Raw genomic sequence first — 18904 nt, 5'->3', positions numbered from 1 at the left:
AAGCGGTGAGGCCGCCATTTGGGGAGCCATCTGGAAGCATGGCAAGTATGTTGACAAGAGGAAATGGGGGTCAGAGTGAGCGTTACGCAGTCAGGAGGCAGTTGGGCACCATTAAAACTAATGAGTCTTCAGCACTTAAAACTCAGCATTGGAGTGAGTGATTTTCTGCCACGTGTAATCCAGATGGAAAAAGTGTGGAGTTTACAAAAGATAGCACCCAACTCCACAATAGTTACTTTGAATCATCCCTGAACATACTACTCCTAGCTATCATACCACGTACATTAAAGGTCCCGTATTTTGCCAAACAAACTTCTTCTGGTATTTGGGATGCAACATTGGCTCTATGGTGCCTCAGTAAGCGTGAAATATGAATTAAAATCGTACACGCATTCTGAGCGACCACACGTTTTTCTGCCAAGAGGCCTGAAATAAGGTCATAAGAATTTCTCAAGCTTATCTACGTCACTAGCGAAGATGTCCGCCTTCTCTTTCCGTTGCGGAGCCAGCGCTGTCAGACGTGTGCTCTCACAAGGGTCTTCTACACGGAGGCAACCAATCAGAGTAAACGGGGCGGTCTTAGCCAAATATGGACAAAGTAGATACAAAACTGGGTCAAACAGAAGTAGCTGTCAGAGGGGCCTTTTCTGGGGGGGATTGAAAAGGTGTAAAAATCACATTGCAACAAACCACATCGACTCATATCTCATATCAGCGCTCTCGATGAGGGCTTTATGGATAAGTAATGACTTTGTCACTATGCCCTAACATGATGGCACAGTGACCAAAAACATGTGTTTTTGGCTTGACAAGGTCTAAAAATAATATTGCAACAAACCACATTAAAACACACATCATTTTAAAGCCCTGTGGCTTTCCAAAACTGTAATTATTTATCTCAGGTCACTCTTCATACTGATCACAAGTAAAACAAACAGAAGGGCGGATGAATGGAAATATGGTAAAAGAATGGATGAAATGATGGATGGGTGAACTCAGTGGGACAGACATTGGACAAGTGGAACACCAACACCCACCCTGGTGGTGCTGTTCACTGGTGGCTTGTCCAGGCGAGGGTTGACCCATCGGCGAGGGCGACTCCAGCTCCTCCACCAGGGGAGGGCTGCTGTTGAGCTGCCCCACTGGAGGGGGCCACGGAAGGTCCTTGATCACTTTAATCTCTACTGCAAGAGTCGCCCGAAGGAGGAAAGGAGGAGATGGACGACAACAAAGGGGGGGAAAAGATAAGAGGGGAAGAAGAAAACGATGTGAAACTTTTAACAAGTTGAGGTAGAGAGATTGCTGTTGTGACTCAACAGGAAGCTGGAATAGAGAAGGAAGGAAAAGAGGATGAAAAAGTTAGTTTGTGAAGACTGAAGCTAGTGTGTGTGAAAGCACACACAGTTGTGGCAATATCCTGCCTTTGGAAATAGTAAAAGAGCCATAACAGGTGGGACTCTAGCAGGGTGTAAGGTGTTCGTGTCCCTGCAAAGCAGCGGCAATATCCCACATTTGCTGTGTCAGAGACACAGGCAGATAGATGCCAGATTTTGTGTTACAGCTCTAACGTGGCCATTTTGCGAATCTGCCTGTGAAAGGGGCTACAAACTTAACAGTATCGCAAACTTTAGCCCATATTACACTGCCTATATAAATCTGCTTATTTCTGCCTTCCTACCGTATTGGTGTTCTGGATTAAGGATATCGACACAGATTGGGAGAATCTGGCAATTTTTGAACTTTGGAGGTCGTATCAAAGCTGTAACAGAGGTGGGAAAATGTCGGGACCGCAATGTGAAGTTTGAACAGCTGAAACTCACTTCTCCCACCCTTTTCAGTGGAACGACAACCGTTTAATTTATTGTGTTGACCTTGCATTTGTTCTACTGTGATAAGGTGTATTTTTAAAGGCAGGTATTAGTTTCTTGAGGGTTTTTCATTAACATGGCTGTTTGCGCCGCTGCCATTTCATTTGGCTGCGCTTAATTTACTCGGCTAATTGCAAATGAATGCATAATCAAAAACAAGACGCCCGTGTTTATGCCGCAAATTATACACACTAAGACCCCTGTTTTTGCCCCCCTCCGGTGCACGGCTTCTCAATGCTAGCATCCATCACATTATACAATTGAGCTCCATTTCAGAGCATTTGTGTGAAAGAGCGCCATTTGTATGAAAAAAAGAATGGAGACGTGATGAAAGTCGTTCGGCGGAGGCTGGCCAGCAGGAGCCTGCGAGGCGGGTAAAAACGCTTTTTGTGTGTGTGGGCCAATGTGTGCGACTGAAGATAAGAGCGGCGGCGGGACACGTTTGAAAAAAGGAGGGCCGTCTGTAAGGTTATCAGCTCGCCTTCACCGAGCAAGACGACAACCGCGTTTTGTCAGGATCCTTCCACCGCTGGACTGTAACCCTATCGATGATTTATTTGAGGACTTTCCGGATCATTAAGCCCTAGGGAAGATTCATTAAAAATACATAAAGGCAACTCGCACACACCTGTAGCAGTGTGATAAATGGTGATAATCTTTTCTCTATGTATGGCTATATTGTCACAATATCATACCAAACAACTATCCGGTATATAGTGTTTTCTACATATGCTGATGTATCGATACAGTGGAGGTAAAAACAGCGATACAATAGATATTTTCTCTACAATTTAGGGGTGTCAAACACTTTAGTTTGCGGGCCACATTCACCCCAATTAGATCTCATACAAACTTTGGTCTCAATGGTAAATGTAGTTTTGAAAATGGAGCAAATGAAAGTTTGGAAGTAGCACACGCCACCGTATAAGGGCTTATACAGATTGAAAACGCCAGCACACTTCCTCCTGCTCCCGTGCAGGCTTCCTCATTTGTTCCGCATATCATACATCATGGTCACTCCACAGCTATCCACTCATCCATCAGCGCCTCAGTCAGCAGTGGCAGCAGAAGAGGCTTTTGTTGCCACTGTGTGACTGAGGCTGCTGCTCGTGTTGAGGTCATGGCAAAAATGAGCGATTCACCAAAAGCGTAAGTCCGCACACTCTTCCAACAGCTCAAAAAGGGTGGGAATTTACATAGTTAAAAAAAAGAAAAACAAATGTGCAGTGTTATTGCACTCTCCTTGGCTGATCATTAACAAGGATAAATAGTCTGGCATTGTGGTATCAGACCCTAGTGGGAGGGCAGCAGGCGGTGCGCGACCGTTTTACGATAGCATTCACATCATATTTTTTTTTGGGGCGACACTTTCATTTTCCCATTTAATGTGACTGTATAAATTGTGAAGGTTTTTGACGTGTGCTATAACAGCCTATTAAAATTCAATTGGAGGTGAGTACATTAGTCATTGATATCCCCGCGGCCGTAACGTCCTTCACTAGCTACAAAAATACAATAGAGGACAGTTAGTGGTTCGGTAGTGGAAGAACTATTGGACTTTGAGCACTAACTGTGTCAATGAGCAAAATAATCAATTAATATAGCTATAAGAATTTTTTAGATTGCAAAAATGACAACTGTTGATAAAATGTGTGTAGATATTCAGTGTTGGGGGCAGTTATGGATTGACATCTTTGGATTTCAGAAGAAAGCACAAATATTTCATGCTGATGTAGGCAATGTGGTATTGTAACAGACGATATGACACAGTAATATTTTTTTTCCATATGCTGGTGGATCAATGCAATATTATACCAAGCTATATTACATGACAATATTAATCTTCTATCCATTTATTGGTACAGTATATTGTACCAAACAACACTACAATATCGTATCGGCCATATCGTAGTTATGGTTTCCGTAAGAGGGCCGTTACAACTGTGACTCATCATATTATATTTTATATATATATATATATATATATATATATATATATATATATATATATATATGTGTGTGTGTGTGTATATATATATATATACACACACACACACACACACACACCGTATTTTCACGACCATAAGGTGCACTTAAAAGTCTTAAACTTTCTCCAAAATGGACGGGGTGCCTTATAATGCGAGTTCCAAAATCTGTAAATGTTGTGTGAAGAGCGCTCCGCTTGACTGACTGGGAGCATTTCCTGGCCACACGCTGCTTATATAGAGGAAGATGGACGTGAGTGAGGACAGCATGCGGACGTTAAAGGGGAAGGGTGCGCGTGAAAGAGGACGCTAAAGGCACGCCCCCAGTAGGTATATAGCGCCGGTATGTGTATTGTGGAAAACAACATCAATTTGACTAAGGACCCCCGTAAATGGCACCTACGAAGAGACACGCTTATGAAGCACAGTTTAAACTGCAAGCTATCAGTTACGCGGAGGAACATGGGAATCGAGCAGCCGCGAGAGAATTCAAGATCAACGAATCCATGGTCCGCAAGTGGAGGAAGCAGAAAAACGGCGGCATCATTGATGAACAGCCCCCCGGCAACGAGACTGACTCCGACGAGTACGGGAGGGAACCCGGCATGCTAGATGGAGAACTTACCCAGCTGTTCATTTCGGATACAGAAGATGAGGACTTTGATGGATTTGTGAATGAGGATTGATCAAAAAATAACGTGAGTACATTGTTAAATGTTTCAATAAAGTACAACCAAACTCAGTTTTGCTCCTGCTGCCTTTTTAAAAACATACGCTAGCATGCATGCTAGCGTATGTTTTAGCGTACATGCATGCTACCGTATGTTTTAAGCTAGCGTATGTTTTACAATGCCTGCGCCCAATAATAGGGTGCGCCTTATGGTCGTGAAAATGCGGTATATATATATACACACACACACACACACACACACACACACACACACACACACACAACAGCAAATTGATGGATAACTATTTTTTAAAATCCGTTTTAATAGTTAGTAATTCAACTATTATTCAAGAACTATAAAAAAGGTTTTGAGCGGCACGGTGGCCGACTGGTTAGAGCGTCAGCCTCACAGTTCTGAGGTGCGGGGTTCAATCCCCGTCCCCGCCTGTGTGGAGTTTGCATGTTCTCCCCGTACCTGCGTGGGTGTTCTCCGGGCACTCCGGTTTCCTTCCACATCCCAAAAACATGGATTAATTGGAGACTCTAAATTGCCCGTAGGCATGACTGTGAGTGCGAATGGTTGTTTGTTTCTATGTGCCCTGCGATTGGCTGGCAACCAGTTGAGGGTGTACCCCGCCTCCTGCCCGATGACAGCTGGGATAGGCTCCAGCACGCCCGCGACCCTAGTGAGGAGAAGCGGCTCAGAAAATGGATGGATGGATGGAAAAAGGTTTTGGTACCAAAAAAATGCTGTCAATATCGCAACATCATTAATTATTACATATGACAATTTGAAATTTCGGTACAGATTTTTAGCAAGAATCATGGAAGTTGATGCACATGATTTGCTTTCGCGGGCCACATAAAATGATGTGGCTGGCTGGATTTGGCCCCTGGGCCTTGTTTTCGACATGTGCACTAAAGCATACGATACGCTCCGATATCGATATTTAGTCTCTCTGCGAGTGTATTGATACATTGCTATACCAAACAATGTGATCATTGATCTTTTGTCCATATGCAGCTATCAGCCAATATTGGTCTTTTGTCCATTTATTGGTTTACTGGTATATAAAATGTGTTCATATGGTCATGTATCGATACAATATTCTACTTTGCTACTGATGGTGATATTTTGTCCATGTACGAGTCAATCGCTACGGAGTTTTACCAAACACTCCAATATGTAGTGATATCGATTTTGTGTCTATCTGCTAGTGTGTTGATATACATACTGATAACAAGCTTTTGTCGATATGCTGGTGTATTGAAACCGTGTAATAACAGACAACAATATGATTGATAACCATATAAACCAGATTTCTCTGTGCTGTTGTACCAAAGAACATATTACATAGAAATATCAATCTTTTGGCCATATGTTGGCTTAGTGTAACAAAGAAAGCTACTATACATAGTGCTATCTGCTGGTGTATCAATACAGTATCGTAACAGACAATGATAAGATGCATTTAAACAACTATCTTTTGTCCACACGCTGGAACATCAATACATAGTATTGTATCAAATGACGATATGATACATAGAAATATTAATCATCCATGTATGGGTGTTTGGTACGGTATCTAAACAGAGTGATACATCACAATATCATTTTTATTCCATATCCTTTGCGATATTGATGCTTTGTCCCACCCCTCCGTTATGGTCCTGAATTAATCTCTATCTCTGACATTTTTGCTTGGCAAAAGCATTCCTCAACATTGATAAGGAATTTCTGAGGGAATCCATAGCGACGGATGGTTAAAAAGAAGCGTCTCCCAAATGGCCACTAAATCAGGATGCATCTTTTGACGGCGGATCGTAAGCTGGCTGCAGACGTCAGATCTTTTTCCACTGCACATCCCAAAAATACGAATTAAGCCATCTCAGGCCTTGATATGGAGAAAGGTTCCTTGATGTTCAGTTCTAAGCATGTTTCAATACCTGGCAGAGGACGAAGCCTCAGATTACGAGGCTTGGACTCAATTCACATCAGTTTTTATGTCCTGCATTTAGAAACATAAAGATGGATCAAGGTACTTTTAAGATGCAGCTTTCTTTTTTTTTTTAAATGACATCTTTAATGGCCTGGCTGCCACTGGCATAATAAAATAGAGACATGTAACAAGGGCTTTAAATATGAGTTGAAGTGTCAGTAAACAAATGTCAGTGAGTGCTGCTTGACGGCGACATAATGAGGGAGAGGCAGCATAACGGAGATGACTGCATCTCTTATCGAAGCAGAGATAAGAGAGTTGAATATATTCTTAAAGGCGGGCATATTATAGGAAATTAATTGGGTCTCTGGAGTGACTGCCCACCTATCAAGTTTGAAATAAAAGAAAACAAGTAAATCTTTTGTTGCGAGCGGTTCTGAATTTTCCCATACTGTGATACCATAACTATTTTAGGGATATGCGAGAACTGATACATGTGAAAGCTGCCGATACCAGCCACTGATACTTACAACAAAAAAATGTGACATCGAGTGAGTCTTTCGCTCCAGTAGTTTGACACATCGGGAAATCATCATGTGCGTCAGAAAGTTAGGTCTTTGGTCACAATTATCTGTCATTGTGTTCATTAAGATTTTATGTATCAAAAGTACTAGTGGTATCGCTGATACCACTAGTACAAGGGTGAGTACTGGTAGTGGTATCAAACATCCCTAAACTACAGTGGGTACGGAAAGTATTCAGACCCCCTTAAATTTTTCACTCTGTTATATTGCAGACATTTGCTAAAATAATTTAAGTCCATTTTTTTCCTCATTAAAGTACACACAGCACCCCATATTGTCAAATGTATGGTATGTGTGGAGAAAACTACGCACTGCTCATCACCTGTCCAATAGAGTCCCAACAGTGAAGCATGGTGGTGGCAGCATCATGTTTTTCAGCTGCAGGGACAGGACGACTGGTTGCAATCGAAGGAAAGATGAATGCGGCCAAGTACAGGGATATCCTGGACGAAAACCTTCTCTAGAGTGCTCAGGACCTCAGACTGGTCCGAAGGTTCACCTTCCAACAACACAATGACCCTAAGCACACAGCTAAAATAACAAAGGAGTGGCTTCAGAACAACTCCGTGACTGTTTTTGAATGGCCCAGCCGGAGCCCTGACTTAAACCCAATTGAGCATCTCTGGAGAGACCTGAAAATGGCTGTCCACCAAAGTTCACCATCCAACCTGACAGAACTGGAGAGGATCTGCAAGGAGGAATGGCAGAGGATCCCCAAATCCAGGTGTGAAAAACTTGTTGCAAAATTCCCCAAAAGACTCATGGCTGTATTAGCTCAAAAGGGTGCTTCTACTAAATACTGAGCAAAGGGTCTGAATACTTATGGCTGTGTGATATTTCAGTTTTTCTTTTTTAATAAAATCTGCAAAAATTCTGTTTTTTTCTGTCAATATGGGGTGCCGTGTGTACATTAATGAGGAAAAGAATGAACATAAATGATTTTCGCAGATGGCTGCAATATAAAAAGAGTGAAAAATTTAAGGGGGTCTGAATACTTTCCCTACCCACTGTATATAATAAAATTTGGCTTCGTTACATGATACTGCCCCCATGACAGAGAAGCTATGCTGGGCAAAGATCCAGAGCCACTTTCAAGCTACAGCCAGAGTCCATCTGCCAGTCTATAGAGAAGCACGATAATATCAAAGCCAAAAGCTCAGCAGAGCTTCACTGTTGTTGGATGCACAGATTAGTGTGCACTGACAGTTTACATTAGCAGCTGAAAAACATCACATACTCGAATGTCCAGCCAAGTTATTGTGGGTTTTTTGTGTTGTGAAGTGAAATTCAGCAGCATGCAGTTGTACTGTTCTACCTCACAACTGAGGTGCTGGGATCAAATCTTGGCTACAGCCTTCCAGTGTGGGGTTTGCATGTTCTTCCCCGTGATTTTGTGGGTTTTCTCCGGGTACTCCAGCTTCCTCGCGCAGTTTAAAAAAATGCATGTAATGTTCAGTGAAGACTCTAAGGCTATGTTCACACTGCAGGGCATGATGCCCAATTTGGATTTTTTGTTAAATCCGATCTTTTTATGTAGTCATTACATTAAAAAAACAAATGTGACTTCTACTGTAGACGAACGCATCCGCGACGTTACACGCATGCGCACAAAACAGGACGTCACATTGCGCATGTGCGCAAACACAAGGCGCCGTGTTGACATAAGTAACTACGGCGCCTCGCGTAGGTCTCGTCATGACACATTTGTGGCGATTCTACGGTTTTGTGCAACCAGAGCCAACATTTTCTTATATGTATCAGTTCTAAAGCATCTTCTTTTCACCACTGACTGTTTTCTGCTGCTTCGTCCACCGTTGCCGTTTTGTCGAACAATTGTGACGCCCTTTGATGACGTCCAGGTCGGATACACGTTCTTTGAGCATCCAGACTGCACTCGCGTCGCATACATATCTGATTTATAGCCACATATGAAAGAGGACTGTGTCAGCTATGAAAAAAATCGGAATTGTACTGTGCACATCGACATGAAAAAAATCAGATACATGTTCCATTGGGCCAAAAAATTGGAATCGACCTGCAGTGTGAACATAGCCTTCATCAGGGGTCACCAACATGGAAATAAAGTGTTGCATACTGCTATGTACGTTTCCTACAGTGTTAAATCATTATTCATAATTATTGTGAGAAATCATTAACATGATCAGTGTCATCACGTAGGTGACTATCATTATTACCTTTATGAAAGGTAATTTGAACAAATTTGTTATTTCCTAAGTGTGTATCAAAGAGGTAGCCCTTTGCATTAAACAGTGCCCTGGAAGTAGCTCTCAATCTCAAAACATTTGGTGACCCCTGCTCTGCATTGTCTGTATGTGTGAATGTGAGCATAAATGGTTGTTTGTCTACATGTGCCCTTTAATCATCTAGTAATCAGTCCAGAGTGTACCCACAGTCAGCTGGGATAGGCTCCACCTCAACAGTGAGCCAAATGGGGATTAGCACTACAGAAAATGAATGGATGGAAATTTTGCAGCATGAGGATGAGATTCTACCTCCATGAATAAAAATAGAAATTATGCTTTTACTCTCATTATGGGGGCCGGCTTTACTCTTCAGACCCTGGGCTGCTTGAGAACAAGTAGCGGCTCGACAAGTCACAACAAACCAGCTCGACCTACAGTACTGTCATCATGGTAAAGAAATACCACTGGGCCTGCTGTACAGGTAGCTGGGGTGAGCAGTGTCTCATTTGCAGGAGACAGAACTGACCCCGCCCCCCAAAAAGGTTAATTTCAACTGTAATGTTATGAGTGTGTTAAGTGATTGTAATTCTTCATCCTTGGTGTATTTTGTATTTTGTATCCCTGTTACATTGTCAGTGTCTTAGAGAGAGAGAGAGAGAGAGAGAGTCTATTATCTGCACGCATGCATCAAACACCCTCGCCCTGAGCCTTTTTTTTTTTTTTTTTTACAAAATCACAAAATGAAATTCATGACAATTGCAAGCACAAATGAAACAACATCAATGGCAGTAAAAAAAAACAAAAAAAAAAACGGGGGGACTGGCGATGATGAAAAGCAAGTCGATGATGTTAATGATAAAAGTAAACAGACGCTCAGATGTGACGTCTTGCAGGGACTTGCTATAGGCGAGAGGAAGAATCCAGAGGGGAAAAAAAAGATGGAAATGAGTGTATGATGATATGCTATTAAAATTGTCCATTTTAAATATTGACGGTTGGGCTGGGCAGTTAGGTTTTACCTTCAATACAGTACCGCATAGAACTAACAAAACCACACTGCACTAAACGCATTAATCAGAACAAAACAATAACAATGGAGGAGAATTAGGGTGTACTATATTTATGTCTATAAATCCAGGTACACACATACCGGTAATGAATCCAATTTGGGCCCGATCAAATTCATCAAAGGCCTGATTGTCTTCTTTTCAAGATTATCCTGAGGAATTATCCTGCCGTGTGGGGTGTGAAGAGTGATTTTTTTGTCTCCAATCTACTCAGAAAACAGTCGAGCCGACAATCGGAAATATTAAACCTTTCCAATATTTATGACTTAACGTAAATCCTTGGGTAAAATTTTTCTATAAGTCTCGTCCTCATTTGGGTTGCAGGTGAGCTGGAGCCTATCCCAAGTGACTTTTGGGTAAAAGGCAGGGTACTCCCTGGACTGGTTGCCAGCCAATCGCAGGGCACATACAGACAACAACCTATGGACAATTCAGACTTGTCAATGAACATTAGCATGATTGTTTTTGAAAAAGTGGAGGAATCCGGAGTACCCAAAGAAAAGCCTTTATAAGTACAGGGAGGACATACAAACTATCCAACTCAAACCCAGGACCAAGCTCTTGGTTGTGAGGCAGATATGGCACCCAGTAGTTCACAGTGCTGGCTGAAATTTTAAATGAATTTCACATATTGTACCGAGCAGCCGGACCCTTTACAATGTCGCAGCAAGATCCATTTCTGGTTCTATGGTTTATTGTCACACATTTCTCTTTACAAACACCGTCCTAAAACCTAAAAGCTCATAAACTAGCTGATTGTTTCAAACATACATAGGGGTCTCGGTTTCTGACGGTCCCAACAGACAAAGTTTGGAGGTTGCGAGCGGCACGCAATGAACTAGCTCATGCAACAATAAGAATACATTATCACAATGAGTTACAGCTTTACTTACTGATTTATATTTCTTTGTTTTATATTTCTGGCCTGTTTGGCATACAAATATTCACTGTGATTACAACTACACTACTCGTTAGCACATGTGATTGTAGTGATTGACTACTGCTCGTTCCGACTTAAGTACAACATGGCTTATGTTGCAACCATACGGACAAAACTCTGTCATAAACCAGGGAACCCTCACTTAAAAAAGCACCTATTATTCATGAGCAATGAAATCATCATGAGGATGCAGGGATTAAAACTTAATCACACATTCATACGTGGATGAACAATCCTGCTTTAAAGTTTTGCCTTCAAATAGGTATAATCAATAGAATATGATATGATTCTCAATAAATATGGCAATATTTTCCACACTTGTTGCCTTCGCGCTCCCGCTTCTAATGTAATTCCAGCGGCGCACACCTTCTAAGCCAGCTGATTTTCACTTCAAGAGGCCGACCTTTTCTCATCCTATTAATCAAAAGACCATAACCTGAGGGCATTTTCCCCCTGCATGAATCCCAAATTGAGCGCATGATTTATGGTTAAAACATCATATTAAAACACACGCACACACACACACGCACACATAACACACAAATACAAAGACAAAGAGGCCCAGTCGCACAGTGGTGGTACCTGTGGGGGATTTAGAAGTGCAGTCCTTTCTTCTGTGGGGAACTGATCCAGTGCCACTTACAGAGCCCTCGTAGCTAATGCAGTCATAACAAAGCAGAGCTGTTCAAGGATACAGAAAAGAACATATATATACACATATATATGTCGGGCTGATTAAATATGATATAATGTTTTTGGTGCATATTTATTTGTCTAGAACAGCCCTGTTTTGATGTTATGGCTGCCTTAGCCATCCTGGCCTTACATGCACCTGCCTATATAAACAAATACAGTATGTATATCCACGCCCTCTGTTTAAAAGGGAAAACAGCAGAAGGACGAACACCTGCGAATAAACAGGATGGCAGCTGATTAGAAAAGAGATAGGGAGTGGGTTAAAGTAGGAAGAACAGATGCTAGTGTTAGTGAAGCAACAGAGAAAATTACGTTTCCACCAAGTGGTACAGTCCAGTTCACTTTTGATGGCCGTACAAATCGATTGGTCGATTAATTGATTAAGATTTTTGTCGATTGGAATTGTTCCTCAGTTGAGGTTAGTGTATCCAGGCAAATACTTTGCTGTCTAAAGACAGACTCCATGACGTCAGCTAAGGCCCACATCCACGCTATATGGCAACTACTCTGGGAAGCATTACTCTACTCAATATGACATGGAAGCAGGAGTTCAGAACATCTTATCATCCTTTGCTGTCCTTCCATGCCAAGTTAGCACATGAGCTTACCCAAGGCTCGCGAGTTAACACATGCTAACTTTGCTAGCCTGGGTAATAAGTAAAGAAAAAGCTCATTCTTGAATTCAAACCTGAGTGATGATTCGCTGTTAACCAATCTCGCATTGTGTCTACTCTTAAAATACCATCCGTAATAGTGAGTGAGATTACAAAAAAAGTGTTTACTATTTTATGACTTTTGTCATACGAATAACCAAAAATTCATTGCTGACAATCTTGATTTTGTGAAAAAAAACATGTTAAAATTCTTTCCATACTAAGTTACAAAGTGACGTTTCTCTGTTGATGAATTAGTGGACCTCAGCCACCCTTTAGATACATAATACTGAAGAGAGAATACAAAAAACCGCCATACTGTTTTATGGCTTTTGATGATGGAAAAAAAAATCATTTTAGATTAACTTTCATCTTAAAAACGTATGTTTGAGTTCTTCTTATTCCTCTTCTTGAAGTGATGATTCGCTGTCAAGTAATCAACAAATTGCATTTCATCAAGATGGTAAAATGGTAAATGGACTGCACTTATATAGCATCACACACCATCACAGTGCCCAAAGCGCTGTACAAAGCCTCACATTCACCCACTCACACACACATTCATACACCAATGGGTGACTGCTGCCACGCATGGTGCTGCCAGGACCACTGGGATCAAATTAGGGTTCAGTGTCTTGCCCAAGGACACTTCGACATGCGGACAGTCGTAGCCAGGATTCGAACCAGTGACACGACCTGCTCTACCTACTGAGCCACATATAAGATAATACTGTGTGAGAATGCCAAAAACTTGTATCGATCCATCCATCCAGCCATCCATCTTCTACACCGCTTATCCTCACTAGCATCGCGGGTATGCTGGAGCCTAGTCCAGCTAACTGCGAGCAGGAGGCGGGCAACACCCTGAATTGGTTGCCAGCCAATCGCAGGGCACATATAAACAAACAACCATTCACGCTCACATTCATACCTACGGGCAATTTAGAGTCTTCAATTAACCTACCATGCATGTTTTTGGGTTGTGGAAGGAAACCAGAGTCCCCGGAGAAAACCCACGCGGGCACGGGGAGAGCATGCAAACTCCACATAGGCGAGGGCCTCAGAACTGTGAGGCGGATGTGCTAACCAGTCGTCCACCGTGCCGCCTGCCAAAAATTAGTATGCTATTTAAAAGAATTTGACAATGATATGCTCCCACAAGAAAAAAAAAAAAGAAAAAGAAAATAACCTCTCTCTTAAAAATGCATGTTAGAGTTCATCCCATTATGTTCCTGTTAAGTGGCGATTCTCTGTTGACCACTCAACTGACTGCATTTTGTCCATATATGCTATTTTATTTTTCACAATAAAAAAGTAAAAATATCTGGGCAGTAGCGAACTGTACTGCTTGGTGGAAAAGACAGCTTTAAGGAAGTACTATTCAATCAAGATGATTTATGCATTTAGGTATGCCACCTGACTACCTTCTGCCTTGTTTTATAGACATTTTGCAACATCACATACATCATCGTGTTGTTGGAGGCACTTTGCCAGCAACCTCAAAACATAAATCTCATCTGACATATACCTGCAAAGGCTTTGGAAATCCTTTCCTTCTTCCACTCCCAGGGCTGGTCATACTCTTCGGGCGGTCGCTCGTCGTCCTGAGGCAGTCGACTCTCTCGGGGGCAGCGAGAGCGTTCGGGGTCTGAGTCTCCGCCGTTCTCGGTGGGCTCGTACGGGGTGTCGTACAGGGGAAGTTGCTTGGTGCTGCCGTCCTTCGACCCGCGACCGCTGGATCGGATTTCTAAAGACCAGGAAAAGAAAAGAGTGGCTATTATTGTTCTTGTTCTGATATAAAACTTTATGATGTTTGGTCTGGTTTGGTTTAATATTTTTGGACTTCTCTACAGGTTCACATTTAGAGTGATATGCAAACCACTCACATGTGCCAACAAACAGTAGCAGAAGCCATGTACATTGTCTTTGAGTTATAAAAAGAACGTGCCACTGTCTATCAGCTTGTCTGTAGTGATCTTTCAATTCCAAAGAGCCTCTTTTATGTAACTAATATGGGGAGGCCTTATTTGTACAAATACATTTTGAAATAATTCTCAACAATGTTACATATGAAAGTTCATGTAAAATGAAGGTGGGTTTTAAAACAAAATAAAAAGGACTAATTAGGAAAAGGTTAATAGGAACAGCAAGCCTAGAAGCAGACGGGGTGGAAAAAATGTTGCGTAGCTTTCAGGAACAAACACAACACCATGGAGAGCCCACACTCGTCATTAAAACCTCATTAAATATCATCATCAGTAAAATAATCTCTGAAACTGCACAATTTCAAACATCTGGAAAGTATCCACATGGATTTATCTAAGAGACCGTTTATATGCTTTGGCAAGTGCTGCTGTTTTTGTTCGCAATCTATTTCAGCAGTTAACCCTTTAATGTCCGCGTGTGAATGATAGGGTCCGTGATAATTATACTTAAAAACATTTTTTTCTGTTCCCGAATTTAAAAAGGGAGGAATTTACTGTATTTGTCTTGAAAAGATTATTCATGGCATCTATTAGAATGATGGCTAATATTTTAGGAAAAATTGTATGTATCGTTACGGTTAAACTGCTGTTTTCAGCAGTTGGTGGGACAAGTTCTTGTCTGTGTGGCCATTTTCATACCACTTAACCTGTTCAGAGTCATGGAAAAGTGGTGTCCATCCAAGTTCCCACAAATATGTACAACCCCAAGTACAATGAAGTTGGGACATTGTGTTAAACATAAATAAAAACAGAATACAATGATTTGCAAATCATGTTCAACCTATATTGAATTGAATACACTACAAAGACAAGATATTTAATGTTCAAACTGATAAACTTTATTGTTTTTAGCAAATAATCATTAACTGAGAATTGTATGGCTGCCGTAGCCTTCTGTTCAGCAGAGAAGACAGTACAGAAATTAACAAAACTCAGCTGCAATCCAATCCATCTTCTTTAACCGATTGTCCTCGGCCTATCCCAGCTGACAGACACACTGGACAGATCGGCAGTCACTCACGGGGCACGTAGACAAACAAGCATTTTCACTCACATCCACACCTATTAAAAATTTAGAACAGGGGTCACAACCCTATGAGTCGCCCACGAGCCTGCTCTAAAAATAGTTCACCGGTGTGATTCCTAATTTTTTCGTGTTGCTATTCTAAAACCAAAAAAAACACCCACGTAACAGTGTGCTGACTCTAGCATTTTTGTTGCTATTCTTTTTAAACTGGTTTAAAGTTGGAAATGACAATATTATAGGACCACAAAAAAAACAACAACAAAAAACAGTCGAGTTCAAAGGTCATATTGTAGGACGTGATCAAACCACAGCGTTTGTGGAGAGAAGCTAGTAGGCACAACAACGTTGAGATGATTAACCCCCCAAATACATGTCAGACAAAAGAACGAAAACATAAATTTCACAGTGAATGGGAGGACGACTTATATTTTTACCACTGTGAAAAAATTCTGCGTCTCTCATTTGTGGAGCAAGGCCACAGTGGCACTATGTGGAGATACATTTCAGAACATGCCACACAAGCTTCCATGCTAACTACCCACTGGGTAGTGCACTACAAGCTGAAAAAGTCAGTGAGTTAAATGATGACCTGTTACTTCACACAGAAATCCGATGGCTCAGCAGGGGACACATTTTGTTCCTTTTTTTTTGTTCCACTTTTGAGAGAAATCAAAGAGTTCATGCAAGTATACTTTGCTGCTGGAGGACAATGAGTGGACATTTGACATCGCATTTTTAACAGAGACTGCAAAAATTAGAAAAACAAATCAAACAGAAAACAGACAAAATAATCTGCTGTATAGGTGGCAGGGGAAAAAATGTTGCATTTGATGCGCCAAAATTAGGTGGATCCTTCTGGTGCCATTTGAAAATGCCATGACATCTACTATATGTTGTGAATCTCCTCAACTCCACCTGACCTAAAGCAGGACGAACTCCCATCTTTTCATCCCTCTGTAAAGCGACACTCCTAATGAACCACCATGCCCTTGAGAGCTCCCATTTTCTGCGACTGCCCTCCTATTCTTCATGAAGCCGTTAGCGTCCACCATGTGAAGGGAATGAAATATTACGCCGCCACTGCTGCATAATTGCCTCTTAGCCCGGTGGGAGCTCTTGCGGACAAAAACGAGCGATGCGTTTGGGAGCCTAATGGGGCGGTGGAGGTGAAGTGAAGCTGCCTGGATCCGTGTCCATGGCATAAGTCCACATTAGGCACACTCACACTCTTTGATCTTGCTGGTAATATCCGCGGTATTACCACATCCTGAGGTCTAACCCCTTCAACAGAGGAGCAAATAGGAAGAGAGTAGCAAAGGCATCTTTTCATCCACGGGTGGGAAACCTTTTTTCTATCAGGGGTTATTTTTAGTTTTTGAAAAACCCTGGTTTTACCCTTTGGTATCGTGATAGTCCAGGGCGGATGATGAGTAGACATCCCAGTTTTTGCAATGTAATTGTCCGCACATCTGTCTCACAGTTAGAAGATTTGAGTCCGCGTGTGAATGATAGCGTCCGTGCACTGAGATAATTATACTTAAAAACAGTTTTTTCTGTTCCCAAATTTAAAAAGGGAGGAATTTACTGTATTTGTCTTGAAAATATTAAACCAAACCAGATCAGTCTGAGTTTCTGATAGAGCATCTCATTGTGGAGTTTGCCAGTTCTCCCTGTAATTTTGTGTTGTTTTTTTTTTCCCCAGGTAGTCCATCTTCCTGGGCAGCCATGGCCCAATGGTTAAGATCATCGCCTGCCACCGTGGGGGACCTAGGTTCAAGACCCCGACTGGACCATCCGCCAACATCCCCCGGACTCATGGCTGTGGTGTCCTTGAGCAAGACACTGATACCCCGAAATGCTCCCCGGGCGCTTCAGCTGCCCCCTGCTCCAGTGTGTTCCACTAACATGTGTATGTCTTCACTGTGATGGGTTAAATGCAGAGAACAAATTTCGTGTGCATGCATGCATGTTCATGACAATAAAAGATGGTTCTTCTTCTTCTTCTTCTTCTTACCACATTCCCAAATTTGAAGACTGTACATTGTCCTTAGGCCTGAATGTGAGTGTGAATGGTTGTTTTTGTCTATATGTGGCCTGCCATTGGCTGGCAACCAGTGTAGGGCGTGTCCATCCTTTTGCCAAAGTGCGAGCTGTGATACAGGGATTTCACACGACATTTGTTTTGCGTGGCATTCACCGGAGGGTAGGGCACAGGGAGGACGGCGGCCTAGCTCAAGCTTTCCATATTTGTTGCTGGTAGCCAAGCAATCAAACAAGAAATGGTGCTTCTTCCCACTTGTTTGAACAGGAAATAGGATTTATGAATATGGTTTTGTCAGCGTTACAACGAAAAGCTTTACTTTTACTGAGGAAGAGTAGGACGAGATGACGAGCGGAAGTAAGAAATAAGGAATAAGTTTATCCAAGCATTAAAGTCACAGCAGGATCTAGAAGATTTTAGGCTCATTTGTAAGTTCCAGCTATTTTGAGACTGCTTAGAGTTTTTCCCCATACTTTTTCACTATAGCCTGCTTCACCGCACTGCACAGCACTGCCGCAGCGGCCATATCCCACCCGGCACGCTGTTCCGTCGGTTTGCCTCATCACCACATAGACAATGAATAGGGTTTTCAAGCTCTGTGCAGTGTGAAAAGGCCTATAGGCTCCGGCCCACCCTCGACCCTAATGAGAAGTGGAATAAAAAAATAAAAATAAAAAAAGGAAGGATAATGGATCCAATTCCTTCCATGCTGGCTTCCTTCCGTCCTTCTGTACTAGCTCATGTTGAGGCTTGATTGTGGAGAGCTGGGTGGGGACACATCTGTCTAAGAAAATTACAGTGACTGGCATGACATAGAACGACTTGCATGTTGCAACACAGCCGTAGTGTTTGACCTCTGTGTTTAAGGTAAGTGCCCATGTGCACCCCCACCTTAATCTACCCCCCCCCCCCCCCAGCAGGAAGCCCCACTTCCTGTCCAGATGCTGCATATACTCTTCTACTTGTTCAAACCTTACTGGTTCTTTAAAAAGCAAGATGGGAGCACTGCGGCTAAATTCTGATTAGTCAGTCGGAAAGTTGTTGAGTGCTGCAAGTGTTTTAAAAGTGAAGAAATTGTGCTTCATTAGAGCTGCAGCAGCAGTGACCACAAGCATCTGTTAAATGCCACAGAAAGGAGTAGTTTGTACGAGGGGTGGAGCGGTGGGGGCAACAGCACAGCTAACTCCATTCAACCTTTAAACCATTTACACACACGATAAAAAGCAGTCACCAGAATGTGAGCA

At 42.1% G+C, this 18904-nt stretch overlaps 1 protein-coding gene and 1 long non-coding RNA gene across 4 annotated transcripts in view; one reads left to right on the top strand and one right to left on the bottom strand.

Moving 5' to 3' along the window:
- Positions 1 to 18904, bottom strand: part of LOC133474205 (SH2 domain-containing adapter protein F-like) — a 167466-nt gene that overhangs the window by 27066 nt on the left and 121496 nt on the right. Inside the window, exons 3-4 of one of the 3 annotated variants that reach the window (XM_061765666.1) lie at positions 14136 to 14354; positions 1038 to 1184 (exon numbers count right to left, since the gene is read on the bottom strand). In XM_061765666.1, coding sequence (XP_061621650.1) covers positions 1038 to 1184; positions 14136 to 14354 — 366 coding nt within the window. Of the gene's footprint in view, positions 1 to 1037; positions 1185 to 11840; positions 11940 to 14135; positions 14355 to 18904 lie in introns of all 3 variants that reach the window. The other 2 variants (XM_061765667.1, XM_061765668.1) reach the window with 2 other exon arrangements.
- On the top strand, positions 1212 to 17619 carry LOC133474207 (uncharacterized). Its single transcript, XR_009787408.1, has 3 exons — positions 1212 to 3017; positions 14177 to 14377; positions 17322 to 17619. It is a non-coding gene; the product is annotated as an uncharacterized LOC133474207 (long non-coding RNA).

The sequence above is a fragment of the Phyllopteryx taeniolatus genome, chromosome 2, assembly GCF_024500385.1.
Source record: "Phyllopteryx taeniolatus isolate TA_2022b chromosome 2, UOR_Ptae_1.2, whole genome shotgun sequence".
Taxonomy (NCBI): Eukaryota; Metazoa; Chordata; class Actinopteri; order Syngnathiformes; family Syngnathidae; genus Phyllopteryx; species Phyllopteryx taeniolatus.
The sequence above is the reverse complement of the archived record's forward strand: the minus strand, read 5'-3'. Positions and strand labels throughout refer to the sequence as shown.